Raw genomic sequence first — 23645 nt, 5'->3', positions numbered from 1 at the left:
CTTCCAGAATCGGGAGACAAACTGTGGCCCCCTATCAGAAACCACGTCCACCGGAAGGCCATGAATCCGGAAGATGTGGTCAACCACCACTTGAGCGGTCTCCTTAGCTGAAGGCAGTTTGGGAAGGGGGATGAAATGGGCCGCTTTAGAGAAGCGATCAACCACCGTCAATACTACGGTGTTATCCCTCGATGGTGGAAGACCAGTGACAAAGTCAAGGGCTATGTGTGACCAGGGGCGGGAGGGGATGGGTAAGGGCTGTAGCAGACCAACAGGAGGCTGATTAGAACTCTTGTTCTGGGCGCAAATTGGGCAGGCAAACACAAACTGCCTGACGTCCTGGGCCATGGATGGCCACCAAAATCGCTGGCGGATGGCAGCCAGAGATCTCCGAACCCCAGGATGACAGACTAACTTGGATGAATGCCCCCACTGGAGGACTTCAGGGCGCAGCCCATCCGCCACGAAAAGTCTACCCTTTGGGCACTCCCTCGGCACCTCTCTCTCTCGTATGGCTTCCAGCACTCTCCTCTCCACGTCCCAGGAGAGGGACCCTACCACAATCTCTTTAGGGATAATTGTTTCAGTAGATACACTGGTTCTTTTTGTATCTCTGTAAAGACGGGAGAGGGCATCAGGTTTTATATTTTTGGAGCCTGGGCGATACGAGAGAGAGAAGTTGAACCGGCCAAAGAAGAGTGCCCATCGGGCCTGGCGTGAACTCACCCTCTTGGCCGAACGGACATATTCCTAGTTCTTATGGTCCGTCCAAACCAAGAAGGGCTGTGCTGACCCCTCCAACCAGTGACGCCACTCACCCAAGGCTAGCCTGACCGCCAACAGTTCCCGGTTCCCTACGTCATAATTCCGTTCTGCTGGGCTCAGGCGGTGAGAGTAGTAGGCACAGGGATGTACCTTCCCATCTCTGGGGGATCTCTGAGAAAGGACCGCACCTACTCCAATCTCAGAAGCATCCACCTCCACAATAAACTGACGTCCAGGGTCTGGAAATGAAAGAACAGGAGCAGAAATGAATCGGGACTTTAGGTCATTAAAGGCCTGAGCCTTCACATTCCACCTAAACGGTACCTTAGTGGAAGTAAGAGCTGTCAAGGGTGCAGCAACCTGACTAAAGTTTCTGATGAAGCGCCTGTAGAAGTTGGCAAATCCCAGAAACCGCTGCAGTGCCTTTCGTGAGTCTGGAGGTGGCCACTCGGCTACGGCCCTTACCTTAGCGGGATCAGCTTTGATTCCCTCCGCCGAAATGATATAGCCCAGGAAGGGAACTGACTTGGAGTGGAAAACGCACTTCTCCGCTTTAACATATAGCTGGTTCTCCAGCAGCCGTTGTAGCACCTGGCGCACGTGTTGGGTGTGTACCTGAAGTGAAGGAGAGAAAATAAGAATGTCATCTAGGTACACAAAGACAAACTTGTTAACCATGTCTCGCAACACGTCATTAACCAGGGCCTGGAAGACAGCTGGGGCATTTGTCAGGCCAAAGGGTAGCACCCGGTACTCATAATGTCCCGAAGGAGTGATGAATGCTGTCTTCCACTCATCCCCCTCTCGAATCCGAACCAGGTGATAAGCATTACGGAGGTCCAACTTACTGAAGACCTTGGCTCCCTGCAAAAGTTCAAAGGCAGATAACATTAAGGGCAGGGGGTACCTATTCTTAATGGTAATGTCATTCAAACCTCTGTAATCAATACAAGGGCGCAAGGAGCCGTCCTTCTTCTTAACAAAGAAAAACCCTGCGCCAGCAGGAGACGAGGAGGGACGGATGAGACCGGCATCAAGGGACTCACGAATATATTTGTCCATAGCCTCTCTTTCTGGACCAGACAGGGAATATAACCGACCCCTGGGCGGAGAAGTGCCTGGGAGGAGGTTGATGGCACAATCATAAGGCCGGTGAGGAGGCAGGGACACAGCCCGGGACTTGCTGAAGACCTGCCGCAGATCGCAGTACTCCTCCGGCACCCCGGACAGATCAGCATCATCCACCTGCACAACAGGAAACACAAAACCAGGAAAAGAGGCAGAACCCAAACAAGACTCAAGACAAGACTGTTTCCAAGACAAGACTGAGTTTCTGGCCCAATCCACATGAGGGCCGTGCTGCACCAACCACGGGTGTCCCAGAACCACGGGGGCACTCGGGGAATCAAGAAGGTACAGCTCGGTTATCTCATGGTGATTGCCAGAAACGATAAGACTTACAGGAGGGGTGAGGTGAGTGATGGTAGTGATAGGGGAATCATCCAGAGACCGAACAGAGATAGGAGTAGAGAGGGGAATGGCGGGAATTCCCCACTGCTTGGCCAGTGCCGTGTCCAGGAAACTACCACCAGCCCCAGAATCCACCAGGGCCGAACAGGAGTGACGAGAACCTCCGAACTGGACACCCACGGGAAGTAGGGTGCGGGAGGAGTGGGGGAAATGTGCCCACCAGAATCCCCCTGGCTACTGATGGGCCTTGGCTTTTAGCGGGCATTTTCCAACGAAGTGTACGGCCCTCCCACAGTAGAGACATAAGCCCCGGGTGAGTCTCTCTTGCTTCTGCTGGGAAGTAAGACGCAGTCGTCCCACCTGCATGGGTTCAGGGTCAGCAGGAGATGGCAGAGGCAGGACCGGGGTGGATTCGCTGGTCATTTCACCCACCCTCCAAGAAGTGCGAGCAGTCAGTTGTTGGTGACGAAGGCGAAGGCGGTTCTCAACACGGAGGGCCAGGTCGACCAGATCATCGAAACTGCGTGGAAGCTCTTGGGTGGCGATCTTGTCTTGGATCTCCTCGTCTAGCCCAGCACGAAACACAGCTCTGCAAGCCCCCTCATTCCAGTCACAGGCCGCTGCTAAGGTCTTGAATTCAATGGCATACTCGGTCACTGAGCGGCCTCCTTGCTGTAGCCATGCCAGCTGGGCCGCTGCTTCATCACCCCGAGCAGAACGGTCGAATAATTTGACCATCTCCTGTCGAAAAGCCCCAAACGAGGCACAAAAGGGAGCCCGGGCCTACCACACTGAAGTTCCCCAGTCACGGGCTCTACCTGTGAGGAGGGTTAGAACATAAGCCACCTTAGTCTCTTCCTGGGCATACCGGCGGGCTGGAGGGCGAAGACTAGGGAGCACTGAGACAGGAAGGCTCTGCAGGAGTTAGGGTTCCCATCATAGGGAGGTGGGTTGTTGGCATGAGGCTCAGGATCATGACGGGTAGAGGAAAGGCTAGTGGGGTCCTCCGATCTTGCAGATGTCTGTCTCCGAAGATCCTGGAGCTGGGCAGTCAGCTCCGACAACTTGGCATTAAGGAACTCAACCTCCCGTGATGTGGATGTTAGCTGGGAGGCATGTTGGCCCAGGAGAATGCCCTGCTGGGTGACGGCTGATCTGAGGGGATCTGCACCTGCTGAGTCCATGGTGGTCAGATCGTTCTGTCAAGGGGCGAGACTGGGACTCAGTTGCAGGTGCTCAAAAGGTCAGTTTATTAGATGGCTTAATTCCAAAGGACAGAGAAAAAATAAAAATGAGAATTAACAAAAAACAATCCAGGAACAGGGCAGTCTGGAGCAGATCCAAAAGAGCCTCCTGGACGAATTCCACTTGGAAATCCTCTGATGCAATGCCCGGACAAACTGACAGGGAGGCGGGGGCGCTGTTTAGGCGGGGAACTGGTGGCGCGCTGTGGCGCGGCGAAGAAGGGGAGTGACAGCGATCGGTGAGCTCTAACACGGAAGGCTGGAGAGTAGCGCTGCCTGAAAGCAGGAGGAAGTGGGAAAAAACAAACAAACTAGAGGATGAAAACAAAACGGGCACGATATCTGTGTAGGCTAAACAAGAGATGTGGATAAAGTTGAGACATGGACGAGAACAACTCGACGATCTGACAACAGACAGCACACATGAGGAGACTAAATAGAGAAGGAGTGATTATCATAATGCAGAGCAGGTGATGGTGACCAATAACAAGATAATAATGAAACAAGAGGGCGGAGACGTGCACCACAGTGACACAGAAGCACATGGTAAGTGTAAACAACTCACACTATGGGGAAAAACAGACAGATCAGCCCGGGGGCGTGACAGTATTTATTAGTTATCCAGGATAAATGAAAACATTTTATTTGTTGATTCGCTAATAGAGTGCTATTGCTACATCATTAATCAGAGGTTTTGAAAGTTAATCGTGGTTAATAGAATGTTAATAGTACATTAGTAATTTTTAGTTATTCATTAACAATGGAACAATATTCTAAAGTGTTACCAAACTTTGTTTAGCTTGCTAATAATTTTTGATTGTCATAATATATACACATGCCTTAAAGGGGTCATATGATGTTGCTAAAAAGAACATTATTTTGTGTATCTGGTGTAAATCAATGTTCATATGGTTTAAGGTTCAAAAAACACGTTATCTTTCATATAATGTACATCATTGTTTCTCCTCTATGCCCCGATTTAATTATACATTATTTATATTAATTATGGACCTGTAAATAGTAGTTATTGTTAGTTCTTAAGGGAGGTAAGAAAAAAAATTTGCTACTGATTAGCAAATAGTGAACGCAACTAAGCACTATAACTTACTAATTCATTAATCAGAGTATCTTATTAGTTAATATTGCTAATATTGTATAACCCATGTGTTCTTTTGTCATTATTCAGTAATGATAAAACAGTATTCTAAAGTGTTACCACAAGTTATATGGGTTAAATTGTCGAATCCTGCAACGCTTAAACAAGTCTGGAAAATGGATGGTTGTCAGATACATTACAAGATTAAGATTAGATACATTCGTATTTTTATATTTAGTATTTTTTGTTGTTTTTACAGATATATCTTCTAGTGATTATTTAGAAAATTGCTAATTGTTTTTGTAGCAGTAGTCAAACGATTCAGACGAGCTCTTAGGTCTTTGCGTCTTCTGCTGACATCAGAGTCCTCAGACAGGAGCTCATGCACATCTGGCTTTTCCAGTAATTTCATTGTGTCAATAGTCAGGAGCTGAGCCGTCTCCTGCAGCATGTAAAAGTTGATCATCAAGGGCAGTTGGTCAGCCACCCGCTGCACCACAATCTGAAAGAAAACAATTAGATAAGTTATGTCATCACACCACAAGCACAGTGCAATTTGTAAATGAAAACTACTGTAAGTTTACCTCATAATACGCCTCCAGCATTTGTTTATACTTGCATGGTTTGTCAAAGACAGGTAACTCCTTTTCTGAAAAAGTCTCATTTGTAATCTCACTCAAGGTCTTCAGGAAAATGGGATCTTGAGTGTAGATCCTGTTTTCCATTTCAAACTGCTCTGCGATCCTCTGCTCTGCCTTTTCTAGTTGGGTTAACTGAATGTTGTTGATTTTGTCCTACAGAATCAAGTAAAGAAGAACAAAGGAAAGACAACTTGATCAACTTGGACTATAATATTTTCATTATTTGAGGAGCAATTGAAAGGCCTTATTCACCTTAGTGATGTTTTGAAGGACATGATAGTTCTGGAAGCACTCACTCACCACGTCCGTGAATTGCTTAATGATGATGTCTTCAGAAGAAATACACAATGAACAACAAAGATGTGCTAAAACTAGTCATTCGGTTCTTGATCTAATATTTTGTTTTTTTTAATGGAGGCTCTCCACAATGACCAGAAAGTCTTTAAAACAAAAATATGTGTGATGGTACCTTTTATGGCATTGAGTAAATCAATGGCTGGATCCTTAAGTTTGGCCACATGGTCCTGCATTATCTTCTTAAAGAATCTGTAGTTCATGAAACCAGGCAGTTCCATCCCTCTGTAATTCTTGCTTAACTCATTTGAATTGTTAACTTTTGGAAACAATATGGATTTCTTGTGAATTAAACTGACCCTTTACATTTTCATTTGAACTCTCTGCTTCTTAAATGTGAAAATATACTCACAGGGTGTCTTTGTACTGTTAAGATAATCATTCCACTTCTTGAATTCAGCACGAAGCTGGGCAAACATATTGTTCTCAGTTATCATCTCTTCTGATGACAGAGACTTGATTTTCTCATTAAATCCATTTAATGTCTGAGGAAAAAATATATTTGTTCCATCATGCGCCTGTTAAATTATTATCATACATGACTTGAGAGGGTAAAAGATGTTTTATCTGAAGGGCAATTTTGGGATTACATTTGACTTTTTTCCCCCTTTGAATTCTAAGTGTATCTATTAATTTAATTAACAAACAGATCTGTCTGTATTACAAAATTCATATTTTGTTCAATACATTTTTTGGTTTTCTTGAAGGGTTCCAGCAGATTGAACCCTAATGAAATTTTCAGAAGCAAGAAGATTTGATGTCTTGAAGTTGTTAAGATCAACTGCTGGAAATGCCCTTGATGGACACTAGAGGGCACTCCATCCTAGACTGGTGTCTTAGTATCACAGACTACATTCCCCATGATCCTTTGCCCGGACTCTTCACTGATCATATTCTCCTGTAGCTCATCACCTCATTAATCTAATACTATAAAGTCTGGATTACTCACTCCTTGATTGCGAAGTCTTGTTTTGCTGTAGTTTACATGTTTTCCTTGTTTCCTGTGGTTTCAACTTTGGTCTGTGACCTTGTTCCTTTTAATCATTTGCTGCCTCTCCTGACCCTTGCCTATTGTTTTTTTGATTACTCTGTCTCACCTTGGATTGTATGGAATGATTTTTGTGTCTTTATTATTCAAATAATACATTCTGTGTTTGAAAGTAAAAAAATTATTTTGTAATAAAAAAGTCTTAAGGCTCAAAAATAAAAGAAATAGATACAATTATTTGCAGTGCATATAAATCTTTGAAAATCTTTTTCTTTGTGCACTTACTATACTAATACTTTTTAAAAAAAAATCACAAATCAAAAATGTTTCTGCCATCTTTTTTTGCTGATCTAAAACCTTTTTTTTGCTAGTTCAAAAGTTTTGCTTGCGAGTTAAGCTGTCTCTCAGTGCGAGGTCTCAACCCACCAGGATGAAAGGCCTTTTCCTATTGGTCATTCTCGATTGATGTCACAGGTTGACCACTGCCACTCTGTTTCATGATGAGAAACAGGTCATGTACTAAGATAACAAACATATCTTAAACTCTGTGACAAGTCAACTTAATTATGTCCCCTCATGTCCTTATGTCCTCACATGCTCTCCCATCTAAATACGTAATGTTAGCTAAGCCCACTGTAGATTTGATTAACCAACGGTATAGCTAGCTGCCAGAATCCCCAATAGTAAAGCGTCAGGACAATATTTTCAGAGACTGTCGATTATTATAGCTCAAGTGAAAATAAGATAAGTAACGAACACCAAATAACTAGCTCATTTGGAGGGTGAGGATTCATAAATTATGACCATAAAGATTTTCAAAGATTTATATGCACTGCAATTAATTTGAGCAATTTCTTTATTTTTGAGCCTTAAGAAGAGCGATCTAAATTTTTAATTACAAAATAGTTTGTTTCACTTTTAAACACAGAATCTTTGATGGAATAATAAAAGACACAAAAATAATTCCACAGGATTGCTGATTTACCTGCCTGTATGACTACGTTCTTTTAATAAAGCTCTGCTATCACCGCTCATTGTGAAAGAGGTCCTACTTTAATAAGGAAATCCTTGGCTCCCTCAGGGTCTTCTGGTGGTCCAATCTCACAGTCCTTAAGTGCTCTCTTCACACTCCACAACTGCTTATTTATCTGCTCATGGAGCTGTGGCAATGATTTCTGACAAAGATAGGCAAGACACAATTTGATTATAGTATTTTAATCCATCCAAAGTGCAGTTCACAAAAAATTCATGATTTTGAGGCATTTAGAAACTTACTTTGATATGATCAACAAGATCCTGAGTTAGTTGGACGGCAAGATTTTTAATAGTTGCTTTATCCTCTTTCAAGAGGCATCTGTTGAAAAAGAGAAGGCAATTTTTTCACAAGTTGGCTTATTTTATTTAATGTACTATAGATTAATTAAAAAACAATGGGCAAAGTGAACACACACAAAAACATTTATATAAAAAAAGAAAAAGGGAAGGGAGGGGTTTGCTACGAGTTTTTTTGGAACAAATAATTTCCTAATCATTGGCAAATGACTCCAATATTAAATGTATATTCTGAAAAAATTTGATGCATTTAAACACCAACACAATATTAGGACACTTTAAAATACCATATGAGCTGACCTGAAAATATTGGTAAGATTCAGGCTGATTGGACTTCTGGGTATGGCGCTAGAGTGAGACGCAGCATTTAGAGCTCCCGAATAACTCTAAATAACCTTCTAGACATTGCGACGAAAGTACTTTATCTAAAATAATAACTTCAAATATTTTGACAAATATGCCGAATCCAAAGAAAACAGACAATAAAAAAAGAAGAAACTCAGGAAATGAGACTACCACTATCTGACTCGCCGCCACGGTTCCATGCAGAAATGGAAAAATCTTTTCTCAGAGTTCAGGAGTTAAATCGACGGACGCCTGAGTTAGTTCTCAGAATTCTAAGAGAAACAAATTACAGTCAATAAATGAGAACAGTGGATGTAGAAACCAAGCAGCTGGAGACGGAAGAAGCATAACGGGCCTTCACAAAGATGTCGGGGATGTCAAATTGGATATTGACGACGAAATTAAACAGCTGAAAGATAAAATTGATGAACTTTAGAATCAATCTCGTCATCAGAATTTACATCTTGTTGATTTCCCAGAGGGACTGGAAGGCAGAAACACAGTGGATTTTTTAAAAGAATGGCTTCCTAAAATTCTGGGAAAGGAGGATGAGATCTACGAAATTGAAAGAGCTCATCTCGCTTTGCAACGACGACCAGCGGAAAACTGCAAACCATGGGCCATTCTGATTAGTCTACTGCGATGTGGAGACACACTAATGACCCTCAACCTGGCCAGAGAACGGGGCAAGCTCACCTATGGCAATTCTACTATCATGCTATTTGGTGACATGTCATCAACCTCATTTAGAAAGCGACAAGAATTCAGCTCACTCAAAGCGTTCCTGCGACGCTGAGGATTTAGCTATCGGTGGGACAAAGATCCTTCAACTCCAAAGCATCGACAGAGACTTATTTTAGACAACAGCATCTGCACTTAATTGCACTTATTTAATATAAAAAAGGCATATCAACGATGTCAAGGGATCTATAGTAAACTTTACTAAAGCAATCACCCGTATAGCAAGCAAGATTAACTGCGCTGAAGATGATTTGCGCTCTTCGATGATTATTAATAACTTTGGTTATGTCAAGGGTGGACTATATTTAAAATATAAAAATATAATTAAAATATAATTGCTGTATAAGTCTCAAGGAGTAGAGGAAGCTGAAATCCAAAACTTAAATTAAATATCCCAGTCTTATGTGATAATGACCGAGGAGAAGTAGAAAAAAAAAAATTTCAAAAGAAGAGAGTCTGCTGTTGCTGCACTAGCTTGGGGTAAAACACCTGGTTTGGATGGTTTTTCAATGGACTTTTATTGAATGTTTTCTTGCTAAATTAGCTGACCCATTGCTTTCAATGTATGAGGAGGCAATTTATAAAAAAAAAAAAATTACCAGAGACTTTAAATCAGGCTTTAATTACGGTCCTGCTGAAACCTGGCAAAGACCCTAACCTATGTACCTCATATCGACCGACCTCACTACTTAATTCTGAATATAAATTCTTTTTAAAAAGATTGCATTACATTTAGAGAGGGTTTTACCTAGTTTAATTCATATGGATCAAACTGGATTTATAAAAAAATAAATCCTCTTTCGATTATATACGAAGATTAATGAACACTATTTACTCGGCAAAACAAAAGGATTCTCCGGTGATCGCTCTTTCTTTAGATGCAGAAAAAGCTTTCGACAGAGTAGAATGGCCTTATTTGATAGCTATTTTGCATAAAATGAATTTCTTCATTTGAAATTCTTAATTTCTTCACAAAATGATTTATTGATATGAACCAGACAGGGATGTCCTCAGTCTCCACTACTTCTTGCGTTAGCAGTGGAACCCCTGCCCATAGCAATATGGGCAAATGAATCAATATATGGACTAGAGGTAGGAGGTTGTGTACGCAAAATCATTGTAAGCGGATGATGCTTTGTTATATCTAAATAATTCTTAATCATCTCTACCTACTTTATTTCAATTGTTGGAAAACTGTAGAGACCTATCTGGTTATAAAATCGATATTAATAAAAGTGTTTTGATTCCACTGAATTTGACTGTAGAGAGAATGCTCTTAAAACATTCCTTTATGGAATTCTGAAAAAATTGTGCATTTAAGGATTAAATGGTAAATGGACTGCATTTATATAGCGCTCTCAACAGACCACATGGCCATCCAAAGCTCTTTACAATTTGCCTCACATTCACCCATTCACACACTCATTCACACACCGATTGCGGTGTCTGCCATTCAGGGCACCATCCAGCTCGTCAGGAGCATCTGGAGTTAGGTGTCTTGCTCAAGGACACCTCGACACTTGGTCAGGTGGAGCCAGGGATTGAACCACCAACCTTCCGGTTTGTAGACAACCTACATGAGCCACTGAGCCACTGCCGTCCCATATGTTCAATGATAAATCAATGTTCTTCCTAATTTTTTCTATCCCACAAAAGTAAAAAAAAAAAAAAAAAACGCTATAGACCAATTTATTTGGAATAATAAAACTCTGAGGGTTAAACTTAAAACTTTACAAATGACATTTAAAAAAGGTGGATTAAAACTTCCAGATTTTCGGTTTTATTATTGGGCAGCACAAATGAGAGCGGTATGATTTTGGCAGATGAATAGTACTTTGCCACCTGCATGGAAACAAATCAAAAGATATCATGCAGGGGAAATACCTCTAGATAAGGCGCTGTTATTCCCATTGACTTGTGTTACAAAAGTAGTTTAGACATGCTTGCAAATTGGGGTTTGAAATCAGGAAAAAAAAAATATAATTGGCTACTGTCGTTATATTATAATACTCCTTTTCAATACAAACCATCTCTTCCTGAGGCATTAAGAGATGGGATAACATAATATTGGTTTAAAAAGGGAATACAAGTGTTTGGAGACTTCTATGAGGAGGACACACTAATGACATTTGAACAATTAAGAATAATGTTTTCTCTTCCAGTTAAATACTTTTTCAAGTACTTTCAGGTGAGAAATTATATAAATACAATACATGATAATTTAAGGTCTCTCTCTTTACTTCCAATTGATAGCATTATAAGAGAGAAAAAAGGTTTTGTGTCTTATATGTACACCAATTTCATTGACTTGTATGGGAAGGATGTATCATTGTCAAGACTTAAATGGGAAAAAGAAATGTATAGCTATACAATGGAAATCAGAAGAACCACCTAGGCCTATTGTATGGCTTAGAGAACTTTCGTCCTACAGTATGTGCCTGTTGAAAAAATTATTTTTAATCTTGAAAAAAAAAAAAAAAGGAAATGTTTGTAAAGATTTGGGACAGATTTATTGCATACGTGAATAATTTGGATGTTACTTTGACTGAAAATGCTGATATGACCATTCAACCCATCTTGACTTTAATTTTTTTACTTTTCTTGTTTCATTTGTCTTTTTCCTTTTTTTATTTTACACACCAACTCAATGCCTCGCAATGAGTTTTATTTAAGTGCTCTGTCTAGTGAGGATTGGATGGGGGTGGAAGAGTGGTTAGAAAAGAATGTTTACTTGTAAATTCATACTGATTCTGTAAGTAGTTTATGTGAAAATAATAAAAAATATTGATAATAAAAAAGATAAAGGCTGATTTATACTTCTGCATCGGACCGTAGCCTTTTTATGCCATAGGCTTTGCATCAGTTTTCATTTATACAGTATTTCTGCGTCATTGTCCGCATCGACGTGTACACATTCAAACTGCTATTCTGAAGAGTCAACAGGCATGTTGCTGGAATAACCTGCAGTACCACGACAAAAGCCGAAGAAGCGCTCTTTGGAGAGGCATTATAGCCGCGACAGTGGCAAATAAATATCAAACCATTAAATTATTTAAAACTACAAACAGAGACAACAAAGGAAAAGGGGAAGATGGCATTCTTTCAAGGACTTGTACGATGGCAGATAGACATTGTTTGTTGCAGACAACTACTGATGTATAATGCTATGTAGCATAATAATGCCCTAGTGGTAGATAGTTTGACTCATAACCCTAAGGTTGTGGGTTTGAGTCTCGGGCCATCAATACCACAACTGAGGTGCCCTTGAGCAAGGCACCAAACCGCCACCTGCTCCTGCAGCATAAATGGCTGCCCACTGCGCAGGGTGTGTGTTCAGTGAGTGTGGTCACTGCTGTGTGTGTGCACTTTGGATGGGTTAAATGAGGAGCACCAAGTAAGAGTATGGGTAACCATACTTGGCTGTATGTCACATCACTTAAATGATAAGACTCTTTGCTTTGTTAGATTTTATATAAGGTGTAGTAACAATAAAATAAAAGTGCACATAAACACAAACAAAAATCAAGTTCATATGGAGGGAGGGATTCTAGCAGACCAATCACAGCTGTCCATGTAGAATTGATGCTCTGTTAGATTTTTGGATAGGTGCATGTCAGGCTATGGAGTAAGGGAGTGCGTCTGAGTAAGCTTTGGCATAGGTACGACGACGCCGAAGTATGAATCAGCCTTTATGCCTTATAACTAAAGGTTTTCTTTTAATTCTTTTAATATGTTTTTCTTCATTATATTATTAGGATAAGTAAATTTAAAAAATAAATTAATATGCAAAATGTATTAATTATGAATTTAAATTAATTTATTTTCGGTCTGTAACCTGAAATAGTCATGGTTTTGGAAGAAATCTCTCTCCATTTGTGCTGCCTCCTCCAGAGGAATTTCATCATTGATCTGCTGTTGTCCTCTACACTTCACCATGATGTAACCTTTGCGGAGAGGAATCACTTTGTTCTGGACAATGGCCAGAATGCGTTCCTCTGTTCCTTTGTCTATGAGGTCTGGTTTGGTCAAAATGGCTGTGAGAATGAAATGGTTATTTTATAAAATATCAATTTTCTTGCAAATGCGCTGCACAATATTTTGGTGAGATTTTTGATGTTGTGCAGATCAACTGTTTTATTACCAACTGTTCTTTTGCCCTCAGGATCAACTTCTTGTGCCATTTTTAAGGCTTCTGTTGTTGCAATGTCAATATTACAAGGGACCACAACCAGGTTTATAGTCTCAGGTTTCTTAATATATTTCATAATCAGATGTTTGATCTATAAAGACAAAGACATAGATTAAAAACTGTACTTAAACTAGTTTGATCATGAATCAGCAAAATCAGATTATATGACTCACCAGTTTTCCAATATCCTCTGGTTGTCCTTCTACTGGGACTCTGGCAATTCCAGGCAGATCGATCAATGTGAGGTCACATACATCTGGTGACATGATCTCTAATGTGATGAGCTCATCACATATTCCTACCCCTTTTCCTGCCAGCTCATTCTGGGCTATAAAACACAAAAACTGCAGAATTAACTCTAATGTTCATTGGAAAATAACTGTGTCCTTTAAAGCAGTGAGAATGAAGACATTTATCTTAGTCAAGCCATTGTAAAGAGACTATATAGTACTTAAATATTTTGAGTAAAACCACTGCTTTAGAATTAATAAATGAATATTTCAGTTTTTACATTTTATATGTAATGGTGTACCCTTTAAAAAAAAAATCAAGTACATAATTTGTAAAGAAACACTAGGCTAAAATTGTGAGACTTTGAATTAAATATACATTTCATTCAGTGCTTAAAGCATCAATAGTTTGACTATTTTACCCATTTATTGTGTACTGCTTATATATTGTTAGCTTAGCAGCATGCTAATAACAGGCTCAAGAGGGTAAAATTAATACAGAAGTTTGATACAGATTTTGACAGATTGATATAGTGTATTGTATACAAGAATGTGGCTATACAACAAAACTGATGTGCTATGGGTTCTGCACAGTGATAAGGTGAATTGGAATGCTGAATTGACAAAACAGCATTCAAGACTATAAAAATAAAATCCATTTTATAGGACAAAATATATATGTACATAGTTACTGATGATGAGATTTAGAATCTTTTTTAATTATATACACTAGTAACAGTGAAAAGAAAAGAGAATCCCAGCAGTTTTACTAACCTGCTGCGACATGTTCTCCAACAAGTGAAGGATCTGAAAATTCAATTTTCTTCTGATTTTGAGTTGCCTGTGCTACCTTTCCAACCACCAGTTTGCTGGCTTTAATAGGACCTGCAACAAAACATGGTTTAAATCCAGTTGTAAAAGCGATAATTTAAATGCAGCTGAAAGATACTCTCTCAGTTGAGAAAACAAAACACTTAACTATTAACTACTATTAACCTGCAGAATGTGAGGAATTCACAGATTCATCAGTCTTCTTATCGTACGTTAAAACAGCCTTCCAGTTGACTCCTGGTACCTTCTTCAGCCTCAACTCTAATGGACATCTGGTAACAATTCCTACAGCAAACACAGTTGACAATCAACAGAAAATGAAAAGTTATGTGACAACTGATTGATGTATCTATCCATCTATCGTTTGAAGGAGAGAGTGAGAGAGTCACAACACCCCTTGACCTGCAAAATATTATGTTACTGTGTTGTTTTGATTATTATTATATTATTATTATTATTATTATTATTATTATTATTATTATTATTATTATTGTTATTATTATTATTATTAGGGCCAGCACCACTAAGGCACAGAGCTCTCTTGTTCTTTTCTTTTCAACAGTCAAAACTTGATGTATATCCAGGGCTGCTGCTGGCCAAATGGGTGCCCTAAGCAGGATTGTATTGCTGTGCCCCCATTCCTCAAATATGATAGGGGAAAAAAAAACACCTACTATAGGGGTGAAAATATAAATTGTATAAAAAAAAAAAAAAAAAAGTAAATAAAAAAAAAAAATGAGTAAATTGTATTTACAAATTACAATTGTAGCTCTCGACATTTACCTATAGCTATAACTTATGACTAATTTATTTTATAGTCTCAAGCATTCAGAAATCATGCAAAAGCTAATTAAGCAGTTTAACTATGATAAAACGTGGTTTAGTTTTGTAAGGGTTGTGATATGCACATTTTTTGTTGAAGAAATTATAAAGGCTGTGTCCTATATAGCAAAAAGGTGGCCAAAAATGAAAGATTAAGTGAATATTTGAATTTAATGTTTGGTCAGTAGCCTAAACAAGGATTTGATTGCCCTGTAAGTGTAACAGCAGCAATTACATGGCACTTGGCTCCCTTTGCAGCCATTTGTAATAACATGTACATAAATTGTTTATTTTGTATTTGCCTACATTAATGTATTTTAACAGTGTTATTATTAAGTTAACCAATCATTATTGCCTCATTGTTTTTTTATATAATGCATTTTAAGTCATTTTAAAGGCTATTGATGGCTTAAGTCTGTTTTTATAGCAACAACAACAAAAAAATATTACAGTATATTAATACTTTTTTGTAAATTATTATTTGAAGTAACAAAACCATGGTTAATCTGCAGTTACCATGGCTACAAGAATGATGATTTGTGGTGTTATTGTTAAAACCATGGGTCATTTTCTGAAAAAAAAAAACTTTCAGGAATGTACCTGAAAGTGATAAACGAGCCTTGTTTTTACTTGTTTAATTTATTTTAATATATATTAAAAATGTATAGATGTGCATTGTAGCTGACACCTAAATGAACACATTACAATCGTTTTATGACTGCAAGTCTTTCTCCTCAAATGCTATTGAGCTTCAAATTTGTGTTTGAGCCCATGTGAAAAAGTAGCATAACTTTACATATGATTTACAGTTTATTTGAATAAATATCAAACATTCAATTCAATTGTGCATTATAGCTGCACAATTACAGTTGATTTTATGACTGCAAGTCATTCTCCTCAAATGCTACTGACTTTAGAAAAGTGTATGTCAATATTGCATGTAACTTTAGAGACGGTCCCTAAATTGAGACTCTTGATTGTCCAACGTCAAGCCAACTTTATGCCTGTTTTTTTATTTACTTTCTTTAGTTTTCTTTTCTCTGCTCTGGATTGCTGATGTCCTTTAACAGGGCATAGATGTCCATCCATCAATTATGAACGTTCCGCCGCAAACATGAGGTAAGTGCGGTAGCGAGCGCGGATGGGAGAATGGCACGTTTTTTTTGTTTTTTTTTTGGAGCCAATGGGATGGAGCCCCCTCTGGGAGTTGGTGCCCTACGCAGACTGCATACTCTGCGTATAGAGAGCGGTGGTACGGTGCATCTCACACATATTTAAACGCATTCATACAAAACTCAGTACAAAGATCTAATCAGGCTGAACAGTTTTTGCCCGGCATGTCATAGGCTCGGCTGAACATGGCTATTCAGGGCTTTGTAAAAAGGGCATGCTCTGGAATTTGATATATTCTTCTGAGGTTTTCTCTAACTGATTGTCACCAAACGTATTATGGTGAGAAATGAGAAACCGGAAGCATCCAATAACATCCACAAACATTGTCTGTATTTGTTCACTGTTATCTTGAACGGTATTTCCGTGGTGATTTATTAAAGTAATAGTAAAAATAATACAATTACGGTTTCCTTTTTTAAAGTGCATTAGACAAACTACAAATGGAGACAACAATGGAACAGGAGAGGGAGGCATTCTTTCCCTCTCCACAAGGACTTGTACCACAGCAGATCACCATTGTTTTTCATGGACAACTACTGTTGTATAATGTTATTTAGTATTATAAATTATAAGACGAGTCAATCTTTTGTTCGTTATCTGGCTCGGCTCAGTGTTAATTTTCAGTTCTCTCTTCACAGCAGTTCAGTCAGTGTTCTGTTTGAGTAAATTAATTATTCCAGGATACTGGTTTGTTTGAACTCAGAGGGAGTATCAGCCACATTAAAAAAGTTAACAGCTTAAGTCATTTGTGGATTAATGCTTACTGGAGACGTGAATGGTTTCAAACGATTCAGTTCGATTTGGTGAACTGGTTCAAGAAGATCCAGTTACATCAAGTGATTTGTTCGCAAACCGGATATCACTAAACTGCAGTGCTGTGAACGCGCTCACAACAAACCCGGAAGAGAACACAATGCTGAATAAAGTCATAGTTTTTACTATTTTTAGACCAAAATGTATTTTCGATGCTTCAAAAAATTCTAACTGACGCTTTGATGTCACATGGACTACTTTGATGATGTTTTTATTACCTTTCTGGACATGGACAGTATACCGTACATACATTTTCACTGGAGGGAAAGAAAGCTCTCGGACTAAAACTAAAATATCTTAAACTGTGTTCCGAAGATGAACAGAGGTCTTAAGGGTTTGGAACAACATTTGGAATGACATTTATCGGAATTTACATCTAATGGATGTAGCAGTAAAACAGTTCAGCTCACAGATGAAAACTAAAAAATTTTTAAACCATGCTGATAGATAATTAAGGATTTATAAATAAATAAAAAAAAAACATTTTAAAGGTTTTGGTAACACTTTACAATAATATCTCATTTGTTAACATTATTAAATGCATTAACTAACATCAACAAACATTAATAAGTGTAAAAAAATATATTGTTCATGTTAATGTAAGGATCCACCGCCAGCCCATAAAGCAGAATCACTAAATTTAGACAATGTTTCTATTGAAAAACTGGTCATAATAGGTCAATTATGCATCAAATTAGATATTTGATTATTCCGGACTCGCTATACTTTCAATTATCTGTTCACTGGGGACCTAATGTCACACTCACACGGAAAACTACAAATGGGGGGGGGGGGGGGGTGGCTCATGTCCCCCACGTCCCTAGTGCCATCTGCGCGCCTGGTGAGTGCTCAAATGCCTGATTTCACATAGAACTTGTGATTTTCTCCCAATAAGTTAATATGCAGCCTATTAATATAAAGCCGCGAATAAGAATCTGAAAAGAAGCTTCAAATTAATATTTTATAGTGCGTGAATAAATCCAAACACCCCTAGTTTTGTGTTTGACTTTCAATAATCCGTGACCCACAGAGGAGCATCTTGGCGGCAGGGATTTAAAACTTAACCAAGACTCAAACTGACACAGCCAGAGACTGGATTTTTTTTATCAGGTAGTGAGTGTTTAAGTGATTTCAAAACAATTCAGCAGGTTTATATTTATTGTGGATATATTTACCTGAAATAAAATGTGTTTGGTTGAGTCAAACACTTCATTGTAGTAGTACGATGATTATCTCGTAATCATCTTGTGCATCTTATCACCTTTTCCTGGAGTGTGCCCAGCTGGTGGAATGACCTCCCAATCTTAATTCGTACAGCGGAGTCTTTACTCATTTTCAAGAAACATCTAAAGACTCATCTTTTTCGCCTGCACTTAACCAACTAATACCAGCACTTCTCCTTTTCTTGTCTTTTCATTTACGAAAAAAAAAAAAAAAACCTGGCCATGTGTTCTATACTACACTAACGGAGACTTGTCATGGCACTTGTATGCTGTTGTTGTTCTCTTGTTGACCTGACTGCTTCTATTGTTCTCATTTGTAAGTGGCTTTGGATGAAAGCATCTGCTATATGATTAAATGTCAATAAACATAAATCTTGTGCAGAACGAGCAGGTCAAACTACAATGCAGAATATTAATAAATCTGATTGGGACTGTCACACACATACCATTATACTGAGAACACCATTATAATAAAACGCTGTGAATGTTTAGATTTTAGCTGCAGTGTTTCTGCACATTGTTTCGTGAACGCGTCCACAAAATTAATTCATTCAGAGCCGCGCAGACACGTTCATTTGCATTCCGGCTCTTTTTGCAGATAGATTATAAGTCCTACCGTATTTTTCGGACTATAAGTCGCACCTGAGTATAAGTCGTATCAGTCCAAAAATACATCACGATGAGGAACATATATAAGTCGTATGTTGTATAAATAATGAAGCGTATTCTACATTAAATTATGAGTTTAATTCCATTTATTAAAAACTTGCTCTCAAAACAGAAATGCAGAAAATAACTATCATATAGGCTAAATTTATAATGAGAGAATGTTTGGTTTCACTGACGTTTAGTTTTAACTATATTTTAATCAAAACATGAGAAAATGGATTTACTCTGTTCGTATCTGCGAGGCATTTGTTACACATTTTCCCTGTGTGTGTTAACATCAGTAATTATGGCTATCGAGTGTCTGACTTGACTCAATCTATTTTGCCCCACCCCCAAACATACGATTCGAAGGATTTTGTCGGTGCTCTTTTTTTTTTAATCAGAGGGAACAATTTGAATTATCCAAAAGAAAATGCTAAATACATGTTATCTGGATTATATAATTCAAAAAATTTAAGTAAAAACAGAATGGTCTGATTTTACTTTTGTGAATGAGATGCAAATGTCACTCTCTGACAGCAGGTGCCACTAATGGAACAGCAGGTATTTTAAGGCTGCTGCCCCTTTAAGACAGACTGCACGCATCCAATATTATAATGCACAGGAGGAGATTTCTTTCTCCACTGTATACGTGCACTTAAGACATAACCGACTGTGTTTACGAGAATAGTTGCAGAGGGGTAAATAAAACTAATTATTCCTGTTGTAGAAAACATACTCCTAGGGCCCTGTGTGTTTTCAGTCAGGGCCTTGTCACCAGATCTCAGACAAACAAAGAGAGCAATATTGGAGATATGTGCTTAAAGTGGTCACCCAGTGTGTATGAATATCCAATAGCAAAGATTAATTTAGTACTCACCATTGCCTCTTGGAAGTCCAATTCCAGACAGTGCTTCCAACACAGAACTTTTTCCAGAACTCTGGTCTCCAATTACTACAATAGTCGGTAATGCCAAGTCTTTATGGATGCCATCTGACCTCAGAGTGTCAATCAGATCAATGCATGGACGAATGTGCTCTTCTAAATGACTGTGAACCGCTCCCATCATTTTCTGACTGTAAAAGATAGATGTACACATGTAAAGAAGAAAAAAAAACAGATTGTACTGTAATTCTTTCAGTGTTTGGCCTTTCATACATAGTCACTTTTATTTGTTTAATGTATTTTATATTTTACTGATGTGATGTCTTGCTCAGAGGCGTGTCTAGAGCATTTTCAGTCTGGGGGGGCATGCTAGGACACTGCCTCCAAATGGAGTGGCCACCAGCGACCAAAAAAAAAAAAGCAAAATTCTACAGTATATTACGTAAATCCTATTTATTTATTTATTTTTTTTTACCTTAAAGTTACTTGCAGTAAAAAAAAAAAAAAAATGCAGTAATAAAGCACTTTTTTATGTCATCCCTGTATATATCCATTAAGTTACATTTGAAAATGTATATTTTTTATTAATAATTAATAATAATTCATTACATTTATATAGCGCTTTTCTAGACACTCAAAGCGCTTACATAGTCAGGGGGTATCTCCTCATCCACCACCAGTGTGCAGCATCCACCTGGATGACTTGAAGATAATTTTGAAAGAAAGAAACTCCCTATATCTTTACTTCTTTTCATGGCTTGGCACTGTTTATTTTATTCAAAATAAACACTTATGTGTGTCTGTTATTCTCAATCTAAAAAAAAAATTCAAATTCTTAATGAAATGCACAGAATGCATCCATATCATGTGTAAATAACTAAGTTAGGCCTGACAATTCATCTAATTGACTTACTCTCATGCATTAACAAGTAAAGCGTCACCAGACAATTATTATTATTAAGGAACATTCTGTGTATATTGTCATTTGGTGCAATCTTGCTATATGTGGTCACTGTCACAAAATAAACTGATACAAAATATGCAAATCACCATGACTGTTTATTGTTTGATAGCGCCCAGCGTATTTTACTTTTATTGTGTTTTATTAAACGTTGATTGAACATTTGATTGAAATCAACCACGACCAACGTGAGCAGAGCCTGACGGTGTAAAAACATTGATCTGAGAAAATCAGCTCTTTGTTTAGCGTTTTGTGATGTGTTGTTCTTGAACGAACAAATCTTTAATGTGACTAGGGAAGAAAGAGTCGTCTCTATGACGGCGACATCACTTTGATTTTTTTTTTTTACAGTGGTTTCTAATCTTCAAAAATTACCTTGTATGATTTATGTCTTTTGAGTTAACCCTTCAGATTAGCTTCATATATTAGACCAATTTGTCAAGTCTGCCTAGGAAAAGCAATTATTATAGCTGCAAACTCAAAATTGCATTAAAAATTAAACTAGGCTATAAATACTTGGATTATTATGTTATTATATAGCCTAGTGTTTATTTACTGATAGACAGTCAAAAAGACAAATTAATCAATATTTTATTTATATAAAGGTTATTTATTTTTTAATTAACACACCACAGATCCTCAAGAAACAGTAACAAAAAAACACAGTGACAGAAATTTCAGAAATAGGTGATTAAGGAATGATTTGAACCCACTGATCTATAATATAGAACTGGATTTCTCATGACGTCATTAAAGTGAAGCCGCCGCGCCGCCATATTGGTAATCCCCATAGACAGTAAAAGAAATGGACACATCGACCCCATTGGAACTCAATTGAGACAAATGAAGCCCAGTTTTAGCGTTTTTTAGCACTTCCGTTTCTGACGTGCAGACTCAAACGAAGCTTGACGACGTCAGCAACCTGTCTGCCAGATGTAAATCTTCTAGTGGCTGTGCGTGCAAACTGCCATCGTTAATCTTGCAGAGACGGCGAGCTTGAGCGGGGAGTTCTTTGTCGTGAGTGAGCAGGAGTAAGTATTCTGATTAATTATTTTGTATAGTATTTTAAAATGTAATGCCAGTACGCCATATTAAATTAATTGCCTGCGAGCTTCTCCTCCTGTCTGTACGGTAATGCGAAGGAGAGCCGAGTGGTTATGACGCAATCGTTAGCCTATTTTTTACAAAAACTGTTTATACGGGGCCATAATGTAACATAGAAGGTAATGGAGCCCTTTATACATTTTCGTGTATCTTTGGAAATAAATAATGGACAAACAGAGTCTTTAAACGCCTCAGATGTAAAGTTATTCACTGTCAAAGTGACGCCAAAATGAATGGGAGTCAATGGGAATGCTAACGCAAGTGAAGTTCTGCTTAAAGATGGCAGCCCCCACCCGACTTCAACTTCCGGTCGAGTTCCTTGCCCCTTGGTAATCCCTACTGTGCGAAAAAGTTCCCTTGAATTAATAGGAATTTGTATTTTAATGAGAAAACATCACCCAACAAGTGAGTGTTTATAAATATGAAGTATCACTGTACATTATTACAATGCGAACACCCTAGGCATGTAAATGGTTATTTTTTAAATGTCAGGAATTTCCCCTACTTATTAAAATGCTACGTTCATTACAGTAGTGAGCATCATGAACATGATAAACATCAGACGGACACGACCTCAACACATATAACAAACTAAAAAAGTGTTCGTTCTGAAATTTGAATTTATTCAGAGAAATAACTGACTATATACAGTACAGATTTAAGAAATAAATACAAAGCTTTATTTCCCAGATAGTAATTTTTTTTTAAATTTCATTATAGAGAAATATATAACGATTGTATAATTCATTGTAACATATTAAAATCCATTTCTGATACTAATACATTCGTTTAATAATTCCTGAATAACTTTGTTCATAAAGAAATAAGCCATTTTTGTGTTTGATCAGTTACCTGTGTCGTCAGTGTGCCGCAGACACACCCACCTACACGATTTAAATATATCGTTTATCCTGTCCCAAAAGACCGTAAACACTGCAGATAACATCTGAAGTAAACATTACTTTATTACACATAAGATAAAAACGAGTCCCGTTTGACTGATCAGCTTCAAATCTAGTTATTTTAGGACAGCGGTTTGAATGTAACTCAATGGTGCTCTCTGCTAGTAGGGATTAGTAAGATGGCGGATTGAACACTTCTGGTGGCTTCACTGCCTGTTGGCAGTTTAGAACGCGATGAGTGATCCAGTTATATATATATCTCTCAGTGTTTGAACCCGAAGACTTGTCAGACAAGAGGTGAGTTAAACACAAACTGAAGACCCATGTAAAGAATTAATTAATATTTTCTGTACCTTTATAGCATTTTAGTTTTGTATTTTTGTAGTGTAATCAACGTTTGCGTAAGTACTAGATGTGTTGGGGGAAGTAACACGTAACAATTTATTTACATTTTGCTAAAATGAACGAAATTACTCAAAAAAATATTTGTTCATTTTGCTGAAAGCGACTCAAAAGTCAGAGTCGGTATACTGATCTGAACTTCCCATCACTAGTGTCCCGACTCCCCACACTTTATAAAGTAAAAGACCAAGTCCGCGACGAGAGTTTTTTCTCTAACGACTTCTTTGAATCGCGAACTTCAGTAGAGTCTATAAAATGATTAGCCATAAAATGAACCAATCACAAGACATCTGATGGGGGGGCACCTGGGGTGGCTAATCGAATTTCGGGGGGGGGGGGGGTGGTTATAGTGTCACCCACTGGCAGCAAGAAGTACTTTTTAATGCTTTGAAACCCCTGTATGTTTGATGCATACTTGATCAGAATATTGGCAAAACACGGGTGATGTAAAACTGCCAATTTATTCGTAATATCTTAAATACTGT

General features: G+C 38.3%; 1 protein-coding gene across 1 annotated transcript; it reads right to left on the bottom strand.

Moving 5' to 3' along the window:
- Nucleotides 1-4091: 4091 nt before the first annotated feature.
- LOC113043306 (interferon-induced GTP-binding protein Mx2-like) lies at nucleotides 4092-13259 on the bottom strand. Its single transcript, XM_026202579.1, has 9 exons — nucleotides 13118-13259; nucleotides 12812-13010; nucleotides 7834-7912; nucleotides 7611-7733; nucleotides 5923-6055; nucleotides 5686-5829; nucleotides 5469-5545; nucleotides 5160-5369; nucleotides 4092-5077 (listed from the first exon to the last, which is right to left on the bottom strand). Exons 1-9 carry the CDS (start codon nucleotides 13239-13241, stop codon nucleotides 4844-4846), a joined length of 1323 nt encoding a protein of 440 aa, XP_026058364.1. The 5' UTR covers nucleotides 13242-13259; the 3' UTR covers nucleotides 4092-4843.
- Nucleotides 13260-23645: the final 10386 nt, after the last annotated feature.

Source organism: Carassius auratus, chromosome 25 (genome assembly GCF_003368295.1).
Source record: "Carassius auratus strain Wakin chromosome 25, ASM336829v1, whole genome shotgun sequence".
NCBI lineage: Eukaryota > Metazoa > Chordata > Actinopteri > Cypriniformes > Cyprinidae > Carassius > Carassius auratus.
This window is presented reverse-complemented; position numbering and strand designations above follow the sequence as displayed.

What these genes read in the sequence shown, in the direction of transcription:
- LOC113043306 (XM_026202579.1), bottom strand. Translation starts at nt 13,241, where the DNA reads ATGAAATATATTAAGAAACCTGAGACTATAAACCTGGTTGTGGTCCCT. An exon ending in TGAGGGCAAAAGAACAGTTG is followed by an intron (nt 13,011 to 13,117) that starts GTAATAAAACAG and finishes TCATTCTCACAG; the next exon opens with CCATTTTGACCAAACCAGAC. An exon ending in ATCTTGTTGATCATATCAAA is followed by an intron (nt 7,734 to 7,833) that starts GTAAGTTTCTAA and finishes TATCTTTGTCAG; the next exon opens with AAATCATTGCCACAGCTCCA.